Raw genomic sequence first — 18,053 nt, 5'->3', positions numbered from 1 at the left:
TTGTCCAAATATTTTACTGTGAGCTTTAATATTAAATCTGAAAGCCTATTAGCATTAATCATTTGAGTATAAATGTTAGTAAGATTTACATTTGATCTCTATAAACTTGGCCAATACCAGTTTGTCCCACTCCCAAGTTAAAAGTCTAAAATTTAGTTATATATGCACCACTATGATAAGGAAATGTGTACAGAAAATGAGGCAGCATCTGACTGTCAATTTTTCCAAATGGAGTGCTTGGTAATACAGCCCATCTAAAACAAAAACGCACGGAGAACGATAGAGAGTGAATAAATATCAGCAAGAAATCACATCTTTCAAGAAAACAATATAACTACCTTGAGATTCATTTTCTTGCAGGCAACTATGCAAGTTACAATAGAATTTAGGAAAACTATATGTAAACAAAGACTGACAAATAACCAATGACAGATTGTGCAAACTAAGAATACGAGTTGCAGGATTTCTTGAAAGTGAGTGTGTAGGTTGTGGAATCAGTTCAGAATTGAGGTGACTGGAGTGATCCACAGAAGAAACAGGAGAACAGAGTGGTGTGGCGTGTGTCCTTAGTTTTACGGAATCCCGGTTAACCCCTTCTGTACCAGATGCAGCAATCCAGATCAACGGGTTTACTATACACCGTCAGGATAGATCTATAGTCTCTCTCAAAAGCAGAGGTGGAAGAGTATGTCTCAGGATCAACTATTCTTGGTGCACAAATATATCAGTGCTGTCCCAATTCTACTCACCAGACGTGGAATATCTAGCAGTAAAGTGCCATCCTTTTTACCTACCACAAGAGTTCTCTGGGGTCATTTTGGTAGCAGCTTACATTCCACCTCAGGCCAATGTCAAGTAGGCTTTAGAAGATCTGAGTAATGGGATCAACATGCATGAAACAGTGCACCCTAATGCCATCACCATCATTTTGGGAGATTTTAAACAGGCCAGTCTGAAAAAAAAATCACTAAGCAACTACCATCAACAGAAAACTTGCAATACCAGAGGAAACAACACACTGGACCATTGTTACACCACCATCAAGAATGCCTACCATGCCATTTCACGCCCTCACTTCGGGAAGTCTGATCACCTGGCTGTACTTCTACTTCCTGAGTACAGGCAGAGACTGAAGACTGCAGCACCAGCAGTGAGGACCAAGAAGGTATGGACGAGGGAGGCACAGGAGCACCTACAGGGCTGCTTTGAATCGGTGGACTGGACTGTATTCAGGGATTCATCTTTGAACCTGGATGAGTATGCTGCAGTTGTTACCGACTTCATTAAAACCTGTGTGGATGAACCAGGAGGTTCGTTGTCTGCTGAAGGCTAGATCTGTGGCATTTAGGTCTGGCAATCCAGGCTTGTACTAGAAAACCAGGTACGATTTGCGGAGGGCTACTTCAAGGGCAAAGAGACAATTACGAACGAGGTTGGAGGTGACATCAAATGCATGGCAACTCTGGCAGGGTCTGCAAGAGATTACTTCCTACAAAGCAAAACCCAACAGCGTGAATGGCAGCGATCACTACCAGATGAGCTCAACGCCTTCTATGCACGCTTTGAAAGGGAGAACGCAACTACAGCTGTGAAGATCGCTGTTGCACCTGATGACCCTGTGATCTCAGAGGCCGAAGCTGGGCTAACTTTAAAGAGAGTGAACTCCTGCAAGGCAGAAGGACCCGATGGAGTACCTGGTAAGGCTCTGAAGACCTGTGCCAACCAACTAGCGGCAGTATTCAAGGACGTTTTCAATCTCTCACTGCTACAGGCAGAAGTTCCCACTTGCTTCAAAAAGGCAACAATCATACCAGTTCCTAAGAAGAATAATGTGGGCTGCCTTAATGACTATCGTCTGGTAGCACTCACATCTACAGTGATGAAATGCTTTGAGAGGTTGGTCATGACTAGACTGAACTCCTGCCTCAGCGAGGACCTGGACCCATTGCAATTTGCCTATCGTCACAATAGGTCAAGGGCAGACATAATCTCAATGGCTCTCCATATGGCTTTAGATCACCTGGAGAATACAAACACCTACGTCAGGATGCAGTTCATTGACTACAGCTCTGCATTTAATACCGTCATTCCCACAATCCTGATTGAGAAGTTGCAGAATCTGGGCCTCTGTACCTTCCTCTGCAATTGGATCCTCAACTTCCTAATCAGAAAACCACAATCTGTGCAGATTGGTGATAACATATCCTCCTCACTGACGATCAACAATGGTGCACCTCAGGGTTGTGTGCTTAGCCCACTGCTCTACTCTCTATATACACATGACTGTGTGGCTAGGCATAGCTCAAATACCATCTACAAATTTGCTGACGATACAACCATTGTCGGCAGAATCTCAGGAGGTGACGGGAGGGCTTACAGGAGTGAGATATGCCAACTAGTGAAGTGGTGTCACAGCAACAACCTGGCACTCAACATCAGTAAGACGAAAGAGCTGATTGTGGACTTCAGGAAGGGCAAGATGAAGGAACACATACCAATCCTCATAGAGGGATTGGAAGTGGAGAGAGTGAGCAGCTTCAAGATCCTCGGTGTCAAGATCTCTGAGGATCTAACCTGGTCCCAACATATTGATGTAGTTATAAAGAAGGAAAGACAGCAGCTACACTTCATTAGGAGTTTGAAGAGATTTGGCATGTCAACAAATACACTCAAAAACTTCTATAGTTGTACTGTGGAGAGCATTCTGACAGGCTGCATCAGTCTCTGGTATGGAGGGGCTACTGCACAGGACCAAAAGAAGCTTCAAAAGGTTGTAAATCTAGTCAGCTCCATCTTGAGCACTAGCCTACAAAGTACCCAGGACATCTTCAGGGAGCGGTGTCTCAGAAAGGCAGCGTCCATTATTAAGGACCTCCAGCACCCAGGGCATGCCTTCTCACTGTTACCATCAGGTAGGAGGTACAGAAGCCTGAAGGCACTGCCATCCGATTCCTAAATGGACATTGAAGCTTTAGACACTACCTCACTTTTTAAAAAAATATACAGTATTTCTGTTTTTTCCACATTTAAAAAAATCTATTCAATATATGTAATTGATTTACTTGTTTATTTATTTTGTTTTTTTTCTTTTCTCTGCTAGATTATGTACTGCATTGAACTGCTACTGTTAAGTTAACAAATTTCATGTTACATGCCACTGATAATAAACCTGATTCTGATTTGAAGCTGCTGCAAATATACCACAGTCAGAATAAGATATTCTACAAGGGAAACACTTCTCATTCAGAAAGCTGACAGTATCATGGAAAAGAGCTTCCTAAATAGATAATTGTTTATAAATCCACTTACCTCAGATTTTAGCTACAATTCTTTGTTGGTAATTTTTGCTTTAAAACTAGTATGTCTGCACTTTTATAAGATAAAGATAACCTGGATGTTACAAATATAATAAGGCATTTCTTTAAACTGAGGTTGAAATACTCTGATCCAAAGTGGCAGTCTGAACACCATCGACAAAAGAAAATAAACAAAAAAAGAATGCACCTACATGAGTAAAAATGTCAGTTTTCCAACAGGACATCAGAGAGTTCTGCTTCAGTTTTTCTATTTTGTAGTTAACACAGCCCAGTTTTCACTATCAACCTGCTCCCTCCCCCCTGCCACCATACCTAATCATCTCCAAATGCCCAAAAAAACTGCAGACAACTCAACCTTTAGTAGTAGGATGATGTGCCACCTACAGGAACAACAGGAAAGTACACCTGGAAAATTCATGACCTGGTGTCAAAATATTAATCTCCTCCTGCTTTCCCTTCCCCAATTCAATGGGACTTGCACCATGGCTAGGAAAAAAGATTTGCAGCAGTTGTCTGATGCCCAGCTTACAATTATAATAGTGTTTTAAATCATGGGAGGTGTTTTGTTTTGTTTTATAGTTGTCTTCTGCTGAAAATTTGTGGGCATGCAATGTTGGCACCAGAATGTGTGGCAACACTTGCGAGCTGCCCCCACAGCACATTCTGAGGTACATTAGTTGTTAATGCAAACAACACATTTCACTATATGCTTCAACGTACGTTTGATAAATAAATCTGATTTGGTTTCAGACCCAAACAGTTCACCAGACAATGTTGCTAACCATTGCATTTTAACATGGTTTGAAATATACATATACTCAATCATGAAAAGGTGTCTTTACAACTGGTAATTCAAAAGTGGTTGACAAAATGATCTGATATCAGTTACTATTTTTTGAATGTCATTTTACTGCATACACAACAGGATCCCTGTCAAACTTACTCTTCCATACAGTTCTAGAGTCCTACTTTCACATTTGGTTGAAGATTTGTTAAGTTTCTGTAACCACCTCTCCAACCATCTCCTTACCTCTAAGCCTGACCCGTTCCAACAACCTTTCCGTTTTCCTAGAAATGGCATTCTCGCCTTTAATCTTCTCAGAACCAATTGTCACTCAAGTTCCATTTATAACATTCAATTAATATTAAAAATAAAGTATTATTTTAAGGAAATGACATGCTGGTTCAGAACCAGTTATTATCACTGGTACCAATGGCAAACAAGTGTCACAATTTACACTTTCATGTCCCAATCTTTCAATGTGTATTTGTAGAGAACCAGAAAACTTAATTCAAAAAATGAAGAATCTATTCAATTGAAGTATGTTCTTTCCTCAAATGGCTTGCAAAGAAGAACAAAATGTACCCAAAAGTTAAAACAGAAACAAATGGACTCTTATGGTAGCAATCATGAAAAATACATGATTAAAAGGTTAACTAAAAGTCAGCTGGACATGTATACAAAAGATTTAAAAGGGCATGGGCCAAATGTTAGCAAATAGACCTAGCTTAGATGGTAATCTTGGTGAGCCTTTACCAGTTGAGTAGAAGAGCTCATTTCTAGGCAGTATAAATAATCATGACTCGTATTGAGATTGCTTTCCAATAAGGAACAGAGTATGCAATATGACTCTTCTCATTAACTAGTGGCAAAAAGCAAAGGTGATGTTAAGCATCACCACTTAAATGAAGGAACAGGAGATAAATTGGGTTAAGTAAATGAGAATAACAGTCTCTTTTTGGAGCAAGGGAGAATGAGAGGTGACATGATAGAGGTGTACAAGATAAGAGGCATTAACACAGTACATAACTGGTGCCTTTTTCCCCATGGCGGCAAGGGTTAATATGAGAGTATAGGGCAAGTATAGGGAGATATCAGCGGTGGGTATTCTTTTTGTACGTAACACACCACTAGGGGTGGTGGTAGAGACAGATAAATCAGGGACATTTAAGAGCCTCTTAGGCACAAGGATGAAAGCAAAATGTGAGTGTTACGAGTTAGATTGATCTTAAGAGTAGGTTTGAAGGTTGAACAGCCTATGGGGCTGTACTGTACTGTTCTATGTTAAATTGTGACTTATACTGTGAGTTTAAATCAGATGCAAATGTTCAAGGGCCCAAGATCCTTTTGAAAATACAAAGCAGCTAAACATTTATTATTCTCTGCAATTAAAGGTGCATCAACAAATACATGACTCTGGAATGTACAATTTTTCAGGAAAGCAATTTTGCTGGTGAGTCATCAAAAAACAACAGATCCATGTTTGTACTGCAAGTGTAATTTTGGATCCCCATTATTAACTGCTGTTTGCTCATTATACCTCTTTGTGAAAATTTTATTACACAGTGTTCCTGACATTACTTGCAAAACAATGGGTGATTTTTTCCAGTTACAGAGTCAATTTTGATGCAAAGTCGAAATTGTTTCCTATCAACAGAAAATGCGTCATTTTAACATCTCAATCAGTAAGGAAAGTGATTGGATCAGATTTGACATCCTGCTGCATACTATTTACTTCTATTAACTATATACCCGTCAGATTTCTGCACTTTTGAGTTAAACTAAGATCTTTGTCAAAGTGAACAGTATATATAATTAGCTGGGTCCTGTGAATATAATTTGTAATCTGGCCTGCATCTTAAGATAAAAATTGTTCAGCTCAACTTATCCATTCTCGGTATCATCTATCTATTCACTTTTTTAAAAAACTTTTTTATTTGCACTATTTGTCTTCTTTTGCACATTGTTTGTCAGCCTTTATGGAGTTTTTCCACAAATTCCATGGTATTTCTTCATTTTCATGTAAATACCTGCAAGAAAATTAATCTCAAGGTCGTACATACATGTACTTCGATAATAAATTTATTGAACATTAAAATTTTGACCATTATTTGCATTTCCTACAACTTCTATCTATTCCAGTCCAATTGCTGAAATAGGTCTAGAGTTTTCTTCATGTCTGTTGTATCAAGGAGTTTTGAAATTCACTCAAAAACACAAGTTTTTCATGAAAAATTAGTTGTGCAGGTCTGGTCACACTTGAATCCTGAAACTTTTGATGCTGCTGCCACATCCAATTCATTTCTTGAAAAATACCCTGCAGACACCCAGCAGATGGGTAAAAACTTCTGACTTCCTACTCTGAAGAATAATTAATGAAGCAGATGAGTTTTTGTAACAACTGGTGGTTTTCATGGATGATAGCCTTAAACTCAAATTTATTTGATTATTTGAATTCAAATTCCCCTGCCATGAATGCAAGATACAAACTCGCATCTTTGGATCAATAGTCCAGAACTCCGGCTGCTAACCAGCAAGTTAACCATTACGTTTTTTTTGAGAAAAGTAATGAGTAATTGACTCAATTTGTTGCTTAGTAATATTACTGTGATTCAGAAAGTCAGTTATTGCCTATCATTATCTGCTTCTTTGTTCCTGGCAAGATTTTAATCTTTCTTTCCCTGTTGCATTCCTTCAAATCTTCTCCAGTGTCTCATGTTAGATCTTGGGATCCATGTCTATAGGGCACTCAAAGCTGCTGCGCAAGTTGACAGTGTTGTTAAGAAGGCGTATGGTGCGTTGGCCTTCATCAACCATGGGATTGAGTTCAAGAGTCGTGAGATAATGTTACGGCTATACAAGACCTTAGTTAGACCCCACTTAGAGTACTGTGTTCAGTTCTGGTCACCTCACTACAGGAAAGATGGGAATACTGCAGAAAGAGTGCAGAGGAGATTTACAAGGAAGTTGCCTGGATTGGAGAGCATGCCTTATGAGAATAGGTTGAGTGAACTTGGCCTTTTCTCCTTGGAGCGACGGAGGATGAGAGGTGACCTGATAAGAGGTGTATAAGATGATGAGAGGCATTGATTGTGTGGATAGCCAGAGGCTTTTCCCTAGGGCTGAAATGATTAACAAGAGGAGGCATAGTTTTAAGGTGCTTGGAAGTAGGTACAAGGGGGATACAAGAGGGATATTTTTCCCACATAGAGTGGTGGATGCGTGCAATGCATGCTATCACCAGCGAAGGTGATAGAGGCGGATAAAATAGGGTCTTTAATGAGACTCTTAGATAGGTACATAGAGCTTAGAAAAGTAGAGGGCTATGCGGAAGGGAAATTCTAGGCAGTTTCTAGAGGAGGTTACATGGTTGACACGACATTGTGGGCCGAATGGCCTGTAATGTGCTGCAGATTTCCATGTGCCTTACAGTCATCAAGATAGAGCACAGAAACAGACCTTTTGGTACATCAAGTCCACACTGATTATTAACCACCAAATTTCACTAATCTACATTAATTGAACACTGTCATCACTATCCTCTCCTCCACCCTCATCCCACTGCCAATATTCCACCACTTCCAGAGGAATAATTTGCAGTGGCCTATTGATCTGCCAACCCACATGCCTATGGGATATGGGAGGAAACGACGGCACCCTGAGGAAACCTACACAGTAAAGGGAGACCATGCAAACTCCACACAGACAGAATCCAAGGCCAGGATTGAACTCAGAGCTTTGTCACTGTGTGGCAGCAGCCCTGTTAGTCGCACTGCTATGCTGCCCAACCTCTTCAAAGCTTACTCGCTGTCCATGTGCCCTGCATTTCCCAGCTACCTACTCCACTATCCTGTTAATGAATTCTCATCAATCTGTCAAGCACACATTTTCCTTGCTGAAATCTGTGTTGGCTAGATCTAATTATTTTTATTAAGCTTAGATATTTAAAGAATTTAAAAGTTCTCCCCAAAACTGATACTGGACAGGACTGTAATAACCCAAGATAGCCCCACCAGCCCTTTGAAAACACATGTTACATTCTTCAATCTTGAATTCTTTAACATTTGTACATCAAACTTTCAATACTAAATTAAGATACGTTAAAATACAGGTGCAGGTCAGTGGGACTAGGCAGAAAAATGGTTCGGCACAGCCAAGAAGGGCCAAAAGGCCTGTTTCTGTGCTGTAATGTTCTATGGTTCTATGGTTTATTGACCTTCAGGATCCATTGATTAATTTTATAAGATTCTCATATTTTGTGTTTAGGCAGGTTCTGTAACATCTGCTTATCTAACTATTTCAATACTTAACACCTCATCAATCATATTCTTGGACACATTAATATAAAAAGGATTAAGTAACTCCAGTCTGTAATTGTAGAGTTAACCATAAAATCCAACACAGAAGGCTAAGCATTTCAACTAAATGCCACTGACTTTCAAACACCCCATTGTAAGAGTTCTTTTTATTAGCTCATGGGCATATGTAATAGAAACTGCAACAGCCCGCATAACACCTCAAACCCTGTTTCACTATTCAATATCAATTGTCCTCTTTCTTGTCCACTTTCAAGTCTGCTCCCCAAATCCTTGAATTTCAAATGTCCATCAGTCTCAGCCTTGAACATACCAGGTGACTGAGCATCTATGGCCTAATTGTACAGACAATTCCAAAAAATTTATGACTATCCAAGTAAAGAATTCTCTCTTCCTCTTGGTTTTGGATGACAGAACTCTCATCCTGAATCCCTTCTCCTTCCTTTTGCTAGTTTTGAAGCAACTACCCTGTCAATCTTTCTCAGAATGTCATTGAGAGGCATCTTAACTGTGTTGTTGTAGGAAACCTTTTTTAACAAAAGAAAATTATATGCTACTTAATGTTACTTGATAGAAAAGCGAAGGAGCAAATTTATCAAAACATCTAACCTTGAATCTTTTCATGGATTTTAGAGCTTACAGAGCAACAAGAAAAACAACAATCACAACAACCATTGTAGCAGGAATATTTGAACAATGTCATGAAAAATACAGATGAGACTGACTGAGACCAATATTCTCATTTTCACATTTGGGGCAAGACTTTATTATCCATTATAGTGTTGTTTGAATATATCGGGATGAATTCACCATACAAAATACATTAATATATCTATATGAGAAAGAAATTACTATTCTCTCCTGTAGCCTGCCCGATTAACTTGTATTAATGGCTGGGTGTTGATAAGCCATTAAGGTAATCCATTCAGAATTGGTAAACCTATAGGATAACTCACAATGCTAACTCCTTTAGAATTGTGATACCTATAGGGTATCACAAAGCTAACCACATTCAGAATTAGGAAACCTTCATAAAACGGAAATCAATTTTGTGAAGCAAGGCTTGCTATTGTGGAGCTCCCCAACATAAAAGCACAGACCACTGAATGAATTCTTCACACCATGGCTGAACTGTACACTCACTTTCAGTTGCTTATTCCCAGAGAGAGTGAAAGTGGGTTTGCATAACAGACGTCTAGTGATGGAATAAAATACATCCCATTATTGTTTTCAAAGTATTGTGCCACGGGAACTGGAGATCATACCTATCAATCCCTACAACCAAAGCTATAATCACAGAGGGGAATAGTAAGTGTGATTATAAAATATAGCAAACCAAGTACCTGTGATCTCTCTGAACTCTCCAAAAATGTACTCTCCAAAAGCGAAGGAATAGATTGATTACTGACAGCCAAATAACAATACAGGCAATTTATACAATATTAATTTTTTCTTTTTGTTGAAGCATTTTTGCAAACAGGGATAGAATGCACCAGGTCCGATGAGACAAGGAAGAAACCCAAGACCGAGGCGACTGACTACCTGCCCATAGAAGTTGCCACAACTATGCATTACCTTGTTTAATTTATGCATACATACTCTCCAGTGGTAATAACTGAAATTTAGCAGTTCTCCTTGGAAGGCCAATGCTAACAACATGATTTTTGAATTGAATTTCTGTATGTTAAGTGCTCTTCTGCACACCACTGTCATAACACGTAGTTATTTCAGTTACAGTTGCCTTCCTGTCAGCTTGAACCAGTCTGGACATTCTCCTCTGACCTCTCTCATTAACAAGGCATTTTGCCCACGGAAGTACTACTCTCTAGATTTTTTTTTTGTTTCTCACGCAATTCTCTGTAAACTCTAGAGCAAGAGCTGCCAACCTGGTGTCCACAGTCCATAGACCCGTCAGTTACTGGTAGGAGTCCACGGCACAAGAAAGGTTTGAAATCCCTGCTCTAGAGCCTGTTGTGCAAGAAAATCCCAGATCAGCAGATTCTGAGATACCTAAACCATCTCATCTGGCACCGAAAATCATTCCATGATCAAGATCACTTAGATCACATTTCTTCCCCATTCTGATGTTTTGTCCAAACAACTGAACCTCTTGACTGTGCCTGCATGCTTTCATGCATTGAGTTGCTGGCACATAATTGGCTGATTTCTTATTCATACTAACAAACGGGTATAAACTAATAAATTAGCTACTGAGTGCACTTCTCCAACTAATGTGGCCACACCAGTCCTGAGATCCATGCCATCTGGATGTGTCAATTTCATGCCTACTGCATGAATAGTTCATACAGCAAATGAGATACCAGCTTGGTTTAGATAATACCCTTAGGTCTCAGAAGATAATGGATTTAAAGTACACTTGAACATGAGCATATAATCATAGCTGACAATTTAGTAAGTACTAAATAAGTGCTGCCTTGCCAGAGATGTTGCTTTCTGGTCAAGATAAACAGAGTTGATTTGACTGTTTACATAGAACAATTATTCTTCCAACTACTTAGACAATGCTTATCACTTAATGAAATGAATACCAGTAAAAATTAATTATCCTGCATTGATATGATGGCAAACTATGGATAGATTTTACATGCAGCTATTAAAATGTGTTTAAATGAATGCAAAGTTATTTGAAAGTTCTTTCTTTAATCTTTTCTTACCGATTTTTTAATACACAGTAAATATTTGGGTAAGTAATAGATTCTGACCAATGAGTGTGCGAAAGTCTAACCTGGGACACTGCGATCTGTTTTAACAGGACAATTTTCCTACACTGATATGACCTCAGAGCACATCAATTAAAAAAATTGTGCAAAATTCCATATTTCCATGTTTTTTTAAAGAAAGAGATGTCCTTTAACAAATATTGTTCAACATTATGCTTAAAGCAAGCATTAAATAAATTTCATCCAAATGAATGACACCAAATATGAAGTTAAGCCAACTGCAACATGGTTTTGTACAATATTCACACTGAGTATGGAGAAAACAAAAATAAATAAAGCTTTGTGGCTTATAAAGTGTTAAACAGAACTTTATCCTCCTTATTTTTCTATCAAAAAATACTGCTTTGCTCATTAATTACTTCACTAGCGGCATAAACTAAATTCTATTTTATAAATGAGTTCTGTCTACCCGGAGCTTCTTTCTTTAATTAGAACACCAAATCCTATTTTGGAGTTGTTGAGATGTTACAGCACTGCATTATATACTGCTTGCACAGCACCAGACAGAGCAAGTGGTACATGTTCATGTCCAGGCAGTACGATGCAGCTGGTAATTTCAACCAGGAGCGAACCTGACTCCTTCGGGAATTGTCCATTTTCCGAGTTTTCATCAACAGCAGCACAGAACGACGATTGTGTGGCAGGGTTCACTTATTCACAGGGATATTGCACTTGGACACGGGATCAATATTAAAGTGCATAAGGGAATACATACATACACCCAGCGGCCACTTTAATAGGTACCTCCTGTACACCTGCTCACTAATACAAAATCTAATCAGCCATTTATGTGGCAGCAACTCAATGGATAAAAGCATGCAGACATGGTCAAGAGGTTCAGTTGGTGTTCAGACCAAACGTCAGAATGGGGAAGAAATATGATCCAAGTGACTTTGACCGTGGAATGATTGTTCGTGCCAGACAGGGTGGTTTGAGAAATCGCTGATTTCTTAGGATTTTCATGCACAACAGTCTCTGGAGTTGATGGAGACTGGTGCAAGAAATAAAAATAAAATCCAGTGAGCAGAAGCTCTGTTGGTGAAAACAGCTCGTTAATGAGAGAGGTCTAAAGAGAATGGCCACACAGTAGATAGTAAATCCACCCCGCTGCTGTCTCAGAGTTTGTATGTATGAATTGTACACAAGTCGGTTCAAGCTGACAGGAGAAGAATTCAAGATCATGTTAAGAAGGACAGGCAGGAATGGGCTGCCTGTAAGCCTAATTTTAAGAGGGATAATCATTTCTGTAATGCTGTCAATGCCTTCCATTGATGATAGTTATTTGTAAAACTTTTCACCAATTTATTCACTCTTTCAAAGAAACAAATCCTACCACGGTCCTATTCAATAGCCTTATAATGCACAATTATTGCAATTTTCAATTAAATCCCTTTCCAACCCAAAAACATTTAACCACAAAGCCCTTGCAGATCTTTCAAACAGCTCAGGTAACCTTTCACACCTTTACTAATCAACAATCAGTCAACCTCTGCTTTAAATATGCCAAATCTATCGTGTTTCACAGCTGTCTACGGCATCGTAGACAATAAAGTACTTTAGAACCACAGCATCCATATGTTACTTTTTTTTTTAAAGTTCTAAGTTTCACTGGCAATGCCAGCATTTATTGTCCATTTCTGTCCATTCCTGAACCTAGGTTCCAGCAGACATTTGGAAGAATCCCATGGATGGGTCTGCAGTCAAAATCAAATATACTAATTTGCAGACCACCATAAAGTTGGAAGATTTCCTCTCCTCAAGGATAATAGGGACAGTTTTTGTGGATGACATTCCTAATGACAAGCTACTTGTCCCCCGCCCCCCCCCCCCCCAAATTCTAGTTTACCAATTATTAAGTGAGTTTATATTTACAGTTGCTGTGATGGGATTTGAACTTGCTTTTCTAGATCTCTGGATTACTAGTCTAGTAATTCAACTAAAATGTTTGTGCAAGATCTAGCCACATCTAGATCTTGCACAGAAGTCAAATGAGATAAATAACCACAAAAGTCTCTGGTGGTTTTATCCACAGATAAATAATAGGCATTCCATAAATAAATCTCTTTTTACAAGTAGTACCTTGAGCTGTTTTTAAAAAAAAGACTATTGGCTTACATTTCATTCAAAAGAAAATTCAATTGAAATACAACACATTTCACTGCTGAAATGTCTGGATGACACGCACTAGCCTGTGCACTGACTCTTACAGCCAGGACATTCTATAAAGATGAGAGCGTTTGTTACAGAGTCAAGTCAATCTGTGTAGTTACCACCTGCAGAAATACTGTGTAAGATAGTGAAATCCAACCTTCATGAAGGCAGTTAGCTACCAGCAGTGTTTTATGTCCACATCTTTTCTGAAAGCTGTAACAAAATTATCAGCACAAGAATGAAAACAGACTTCTCTAAAATTATGAGGAAACCTTTTCCTGTGGCAAAATGTGCATGGGAATAAATTATTTTATAAAATTGTTATTTTAAAATTTGTCACACACTCTTTCCACATCTAATTAATCTTGCATTTATTATATTCTCCAGGGAAGCGAATTTGCCAGCCTAGCAGAGTCTGACCTGCACACCACTAATATGATTGACTCTTAAGTTCCCTCTGAAGTGGCCTAACAAGCCACTCAGCTGTACCATAACCATTGCTTTGAAAGAGAGAAAGAACAATACTGGATGGACCATTATCAAACAAGGCATCAAATTCAGGTACAGTTGCTTCCAGCAAAATCATTCTCAATAAATTATATCTTATAGTCGATGTGCCAGACTCTTTCATATAATCTCTAAGTGGACCAGCAAGACAGATTCACCAAAGAAGATGGTAATGTGATATGCAGGAACATGCAATTATTGCACGTCTTTAACATTCACCCCATAAGTCTCATGGTATTTGTTCCTATATAGGCAAAGAGGAAATCTATCCCCTTAACCAGCTATCATCCTCCCGTAGCTGAATATCAATGCCCTTTCACATTGAGCAACATTTGGTAGTAACATCCAAAGTATCGTTAGCATACAATGCCCTCTGGGTGGGGAATTCCAAGGCTCATCACCAAGGCAGCTTTAGTAGCATCTCTAGTAATCAAACTGGGGTCAAGTCCTAAAGAACATAGCTGCCAGATTAAGTCTGCAACGATTCACAAATGAAACACCAGATGTAAATCAACTACCTAACTACCAGTTCCCCGATAACAGATGCCCACAAAAGCAATGGTGGTGACCACCACACAGAGCCTGTGAATACAAGCTCCCTCCTTCATAAGTACACCTGCGTTGCACTGCTTAGCACCACATTCATGCTGAATGGCATCAGCTCTAGAAACTCAACTCGACATCCATAAGCTGCCATGAACCAGGGAAGAAATATATTTACTGGCACGTTCTCATAGGCAAAATATCCTGACTATCAAGACCTCTGGTCTAATGAGGTGGGCAAAACGTCATGCCAGTTGCAGCACCTAGACCTTAAAAATGAGATACCACCTTGATGAAAGTGCAATGTAGGTAGATTAATCTTCTCTCATTCTCTGAAACTCTGAAGAAAACAGGCCTACAAAACAATTAAACACCAACTCAATTCTTCTGACATAGGGAACCCATGACTCCTGGTGCCAGCCAATTGAACCTTCATTGCATTCCACTCAAGGCAAATATATTCAGGGCAATTTACAGGGGCTAATTAACCTATCAGACTTGCAAGCTATTAGGTTGTGGGAGCAACCAGGGCACCTAGAGGAAACCTGGTTGATCACAAGGAGAACGTGCAAAATCCACACTAACAGCACACGTAGTCAGGATTGGACCTGAGTCGCTGGCACTGAAAGTCAGCAGCTTTGCTCACAGTGCCACTGACCTGCCTCCTTTTCCTATCTTACAGCTACATACGTATTATGAATCATGATCGACTCCATTAAACACTAACAATAACTTTTCTATTGTTTACTCTATAATTCAGTTGCCCCAAGTCTACTTGAGCCAAACTGCTTCAGCAAAGGAAGGAGAAAGAAGAACCCTTGGGGTTTAAGTGAGGAGACCAAATCTGTGTTCAATACTCTAAACGCTATCACATCACAGACCTTTATAAATGAAGTTGCAGGACATAGCCAAGTACATAGGTGATGAGTGAGCTGCATTTAAGTGGATTACAACAATGGTAAATCAATTCTGTATAAACTCAAATTCATGAAGTTTGGATAATGGAAGCCTGAACAAAAAAGTGTGGCAATAATCAGGTCTGGAGCCAACAAAGGATGAAGAACAGTAACAGATAGGCTCAGCTAGGAGCTGAGACAAGTGATATTACTTCCACGAACACAGGTCTTTGTTTTGAGAACAGTTGGTGCGGAAGCTTGCCTCAGGGTCAAAAAGAATGCCAAGGCTGTGAATTGCCTGTCAGCCTGCAATGGTGACTGGATAAGTGAAACAGAAACACTAGCAAGAAAGTGGGGCTTCGGAGGGAAAAGGGAGCTCATTCGGAATTGGATGCCAGACAAGCAGCCTCTGAATGCAGATGTAGTGGATGGTCAGAGACAGTGAGTGGTGAGGAAACTGTCCGTGTGCATTTGAAACTGGGCCTCAGTCTTCAGATAACGCTGCCAAGAGCTGCAGGCAAATAAGAAAACTGTGTGGTCCAAGAGTAAATTGATGAAGAACTCCTGAGATATTGACTCCAGCACAATAAAAAAAAAGGTTAATTGGATCAGTGATGAGATAGGCATGTCAATTAACGCTGAACAAGATATCACACATAGTGTATGAATAACTTGGTAAAATAACTCACCATTATTTCTGGCCAAATAGTTTTTATGTTTGATATCTGGGTAAGCTCTATAAATACGATGATCTATAAATAATGTGATATTTAGAAATGTACACAGTAGCGCAGCTTTGGCCCAACTAATCTTTTATGAAGTTGTACCATGACCTCTCTGCTTTTATATTCTATGTTCCTACTAATGAAGGCTACCATCTTGAATACGGGGGCCACAACTGCAGTGATGGAAGTGCTTTGAGAGGCTGATGTTGAAGAATATCAGCTCCTGTCTGAATGGCGACTTGGATCCAACTCCAATTCACCTACCAAAGCATCAGGTCTACAGCAGATGCCATCTCATTGGGCCTTCACACAACTCTGGAACATCTGGACAGCAAAGATGCATACATCTTTAGATACTCTTTATTGATTACAGCTCGGCATTTAACACCATCATCCCCTCAAAGCTAATCAGTAAACTCCAAGACCTGGGCCTCAATACCCACTTCTGCAATTGGACCCTGGATTTCCTCACTTGTAGACCCCAGTCAGTTCAGATTGGCAAAAACACCTCCTCCACAAACTCCATCAGAATAGGAACACCGCAGGAATGTGTATTCGCTCCATGTTCTACTTGCTTTACACCTATGACTGTGCGGCTAGGTACAGATCCAACACAATGCACAAGTTTGCTGATGACACCACTGTGGTGGGCTGTATTTGATGAATCAGCAAACAGGAGGGAGATTGAAAACTTGGCTGAGTGGTGTCATAACAACAACATCACGTGTCATTAAGACTACGGAACTGATTGTGGACTTCAGGAAAGGGAAACCAGAGACCCACAAGCCAGTAATCATCGGGGGATTAAGAGATGGAGGGGGTCAGTTACTTTAAATTCCTGGGTGCCACTATCTCAGAGGATCCATCTTGGACTCATCATATAAATATTATTGTGAAGAAAGCACGACAGCACCTCTACTTCCTGAGGAATCTGCAGAGGTTCAGTATGTCATCGGAAACCTTGGCAAACTTCTATAGATGTATGGTGAACAATGTGCTAACAGGCTGCATTACAGCCTGGTATGGGAACACCAATGACTTTGAACAGAAGATCCTACAAAAAGTAGTGGATTCAGCCCAGTACATCACGGGTAAAGCCTTACCAAACATTGAGCACATACACATGAAATGTTGCTGTAGGAAAGCAGCATCTGTCATCAAAGAACCTCACCAACCAGGCCATGCTCTTTTCCTGCTGCTGCCATCAGGTAGAAGGTACAAGTGCCTCAGGACTCACACTACCAGGTTCAAGAACAGTTACTGCCCCTCAACCACCAGACTCTTGAAAAAGAGTCATTTCATGCTTGTCATTTATTGCTATTTATTTATATTCACATTTCCAAAGCTTTGTTTACAGTTTATAGTTCCCGATGTTTATAGTTACTGTTCCATAGATTTGCTAAGTATGCCTGCAGAAGAAGAATCTCAGGGTTGTATATGGTGACATGTACTCACAAAATAAATTTTACTTTGAACTTTGAGCATGCTTTCCAGTTTTCTTACACCTACCTCATTGCCACCAGGAAGCCGATTCAGCTGTACCAGCTGACCTTGACTGTCCAGCACTAACTCGGTGAATGTCAGAAGCTCTGCCGGCATGGAAGGTAAATAGGCTTGAACTTCCATTGAGGTCCATAGTTTGATCAAAGACTAAAAAGGTTAAAATAAAACCGTTATTGATAAAGTAAGAAGCTTTGTATAAAACATTCCAAGTCATTGTTGTATTAAAAAAAAATGAATCACTTTCATAGAACACTACAGCACAGAAAACAGGCCATTTGGCCCTTCTAGTCTGTGCCAAAACTTTATTCCGCCAATCCCATTGACCTGCACCCAGTACATAACCCGCCAGACCTCGCCCATCCATGTATCTATCCAATTTATTCTTAAAACTTAAGAGTGAGCCCACATTTACCATGTCAGATGGCAGCTCGTTCCTCACTCCCACCACTCTCTGAGTGAAGAAGTTCCCCCTAAACCTTTCCCCTTAAAGTTTCCTGGTTATTGTTTGTTTCATTACTTCACTTTAGGGTGCAAGAGGCTAGAAATGAACATTTTGATCAGAATCCCCACAAA

General features: G+C 39.7%; 1 protein-coding gene across 3 annotated transcripts in view; it reads right to left on the bottom strand.

Moving 5' to 3' along the window:
- Window positions 1–18,053, bottom strand: part of acaca (acetyl-CoA carboxylase alpha) — a 276,544-nt gene that overhangs the window by 103,461 nt on the left and 155,030 nt on the right. For all 3 annotated transcript variants that reach the window (XM_073053437.1, XM_073053439.1, XM_073053438.1), the window contains one exon: window positions 17,487–17,627. In XM_073053437.1, the coding sequence (XP_072909538.1) occupies window positions 17,487–17,627 (141 nt within the window). The remainder of the gene's footprint in view (window positions 1–17,486; window positions 17,628–18,053) is intronic.

This window comes from Hemitrygon akajei, chromosome 8, assembly GCF_048418815.1.
Source record: "Hemitrygon akajei chromosome 8, sHemAka1.3, whole genome shotgun sequence".
Taxonomy (NCBI): domain Eukaryota; kingdom Metazoa; phylum Chordata; class Chondrichthyes; order Myliobatiformes; family Dasyatidae; genus Hemitrygon; species Hemitrygon akajei.
The sequence above is the reverse complement of the archived record's forward strand: the minus strand, read 5'-3'. Positions and strand labels throughout refer to the sequence as shown.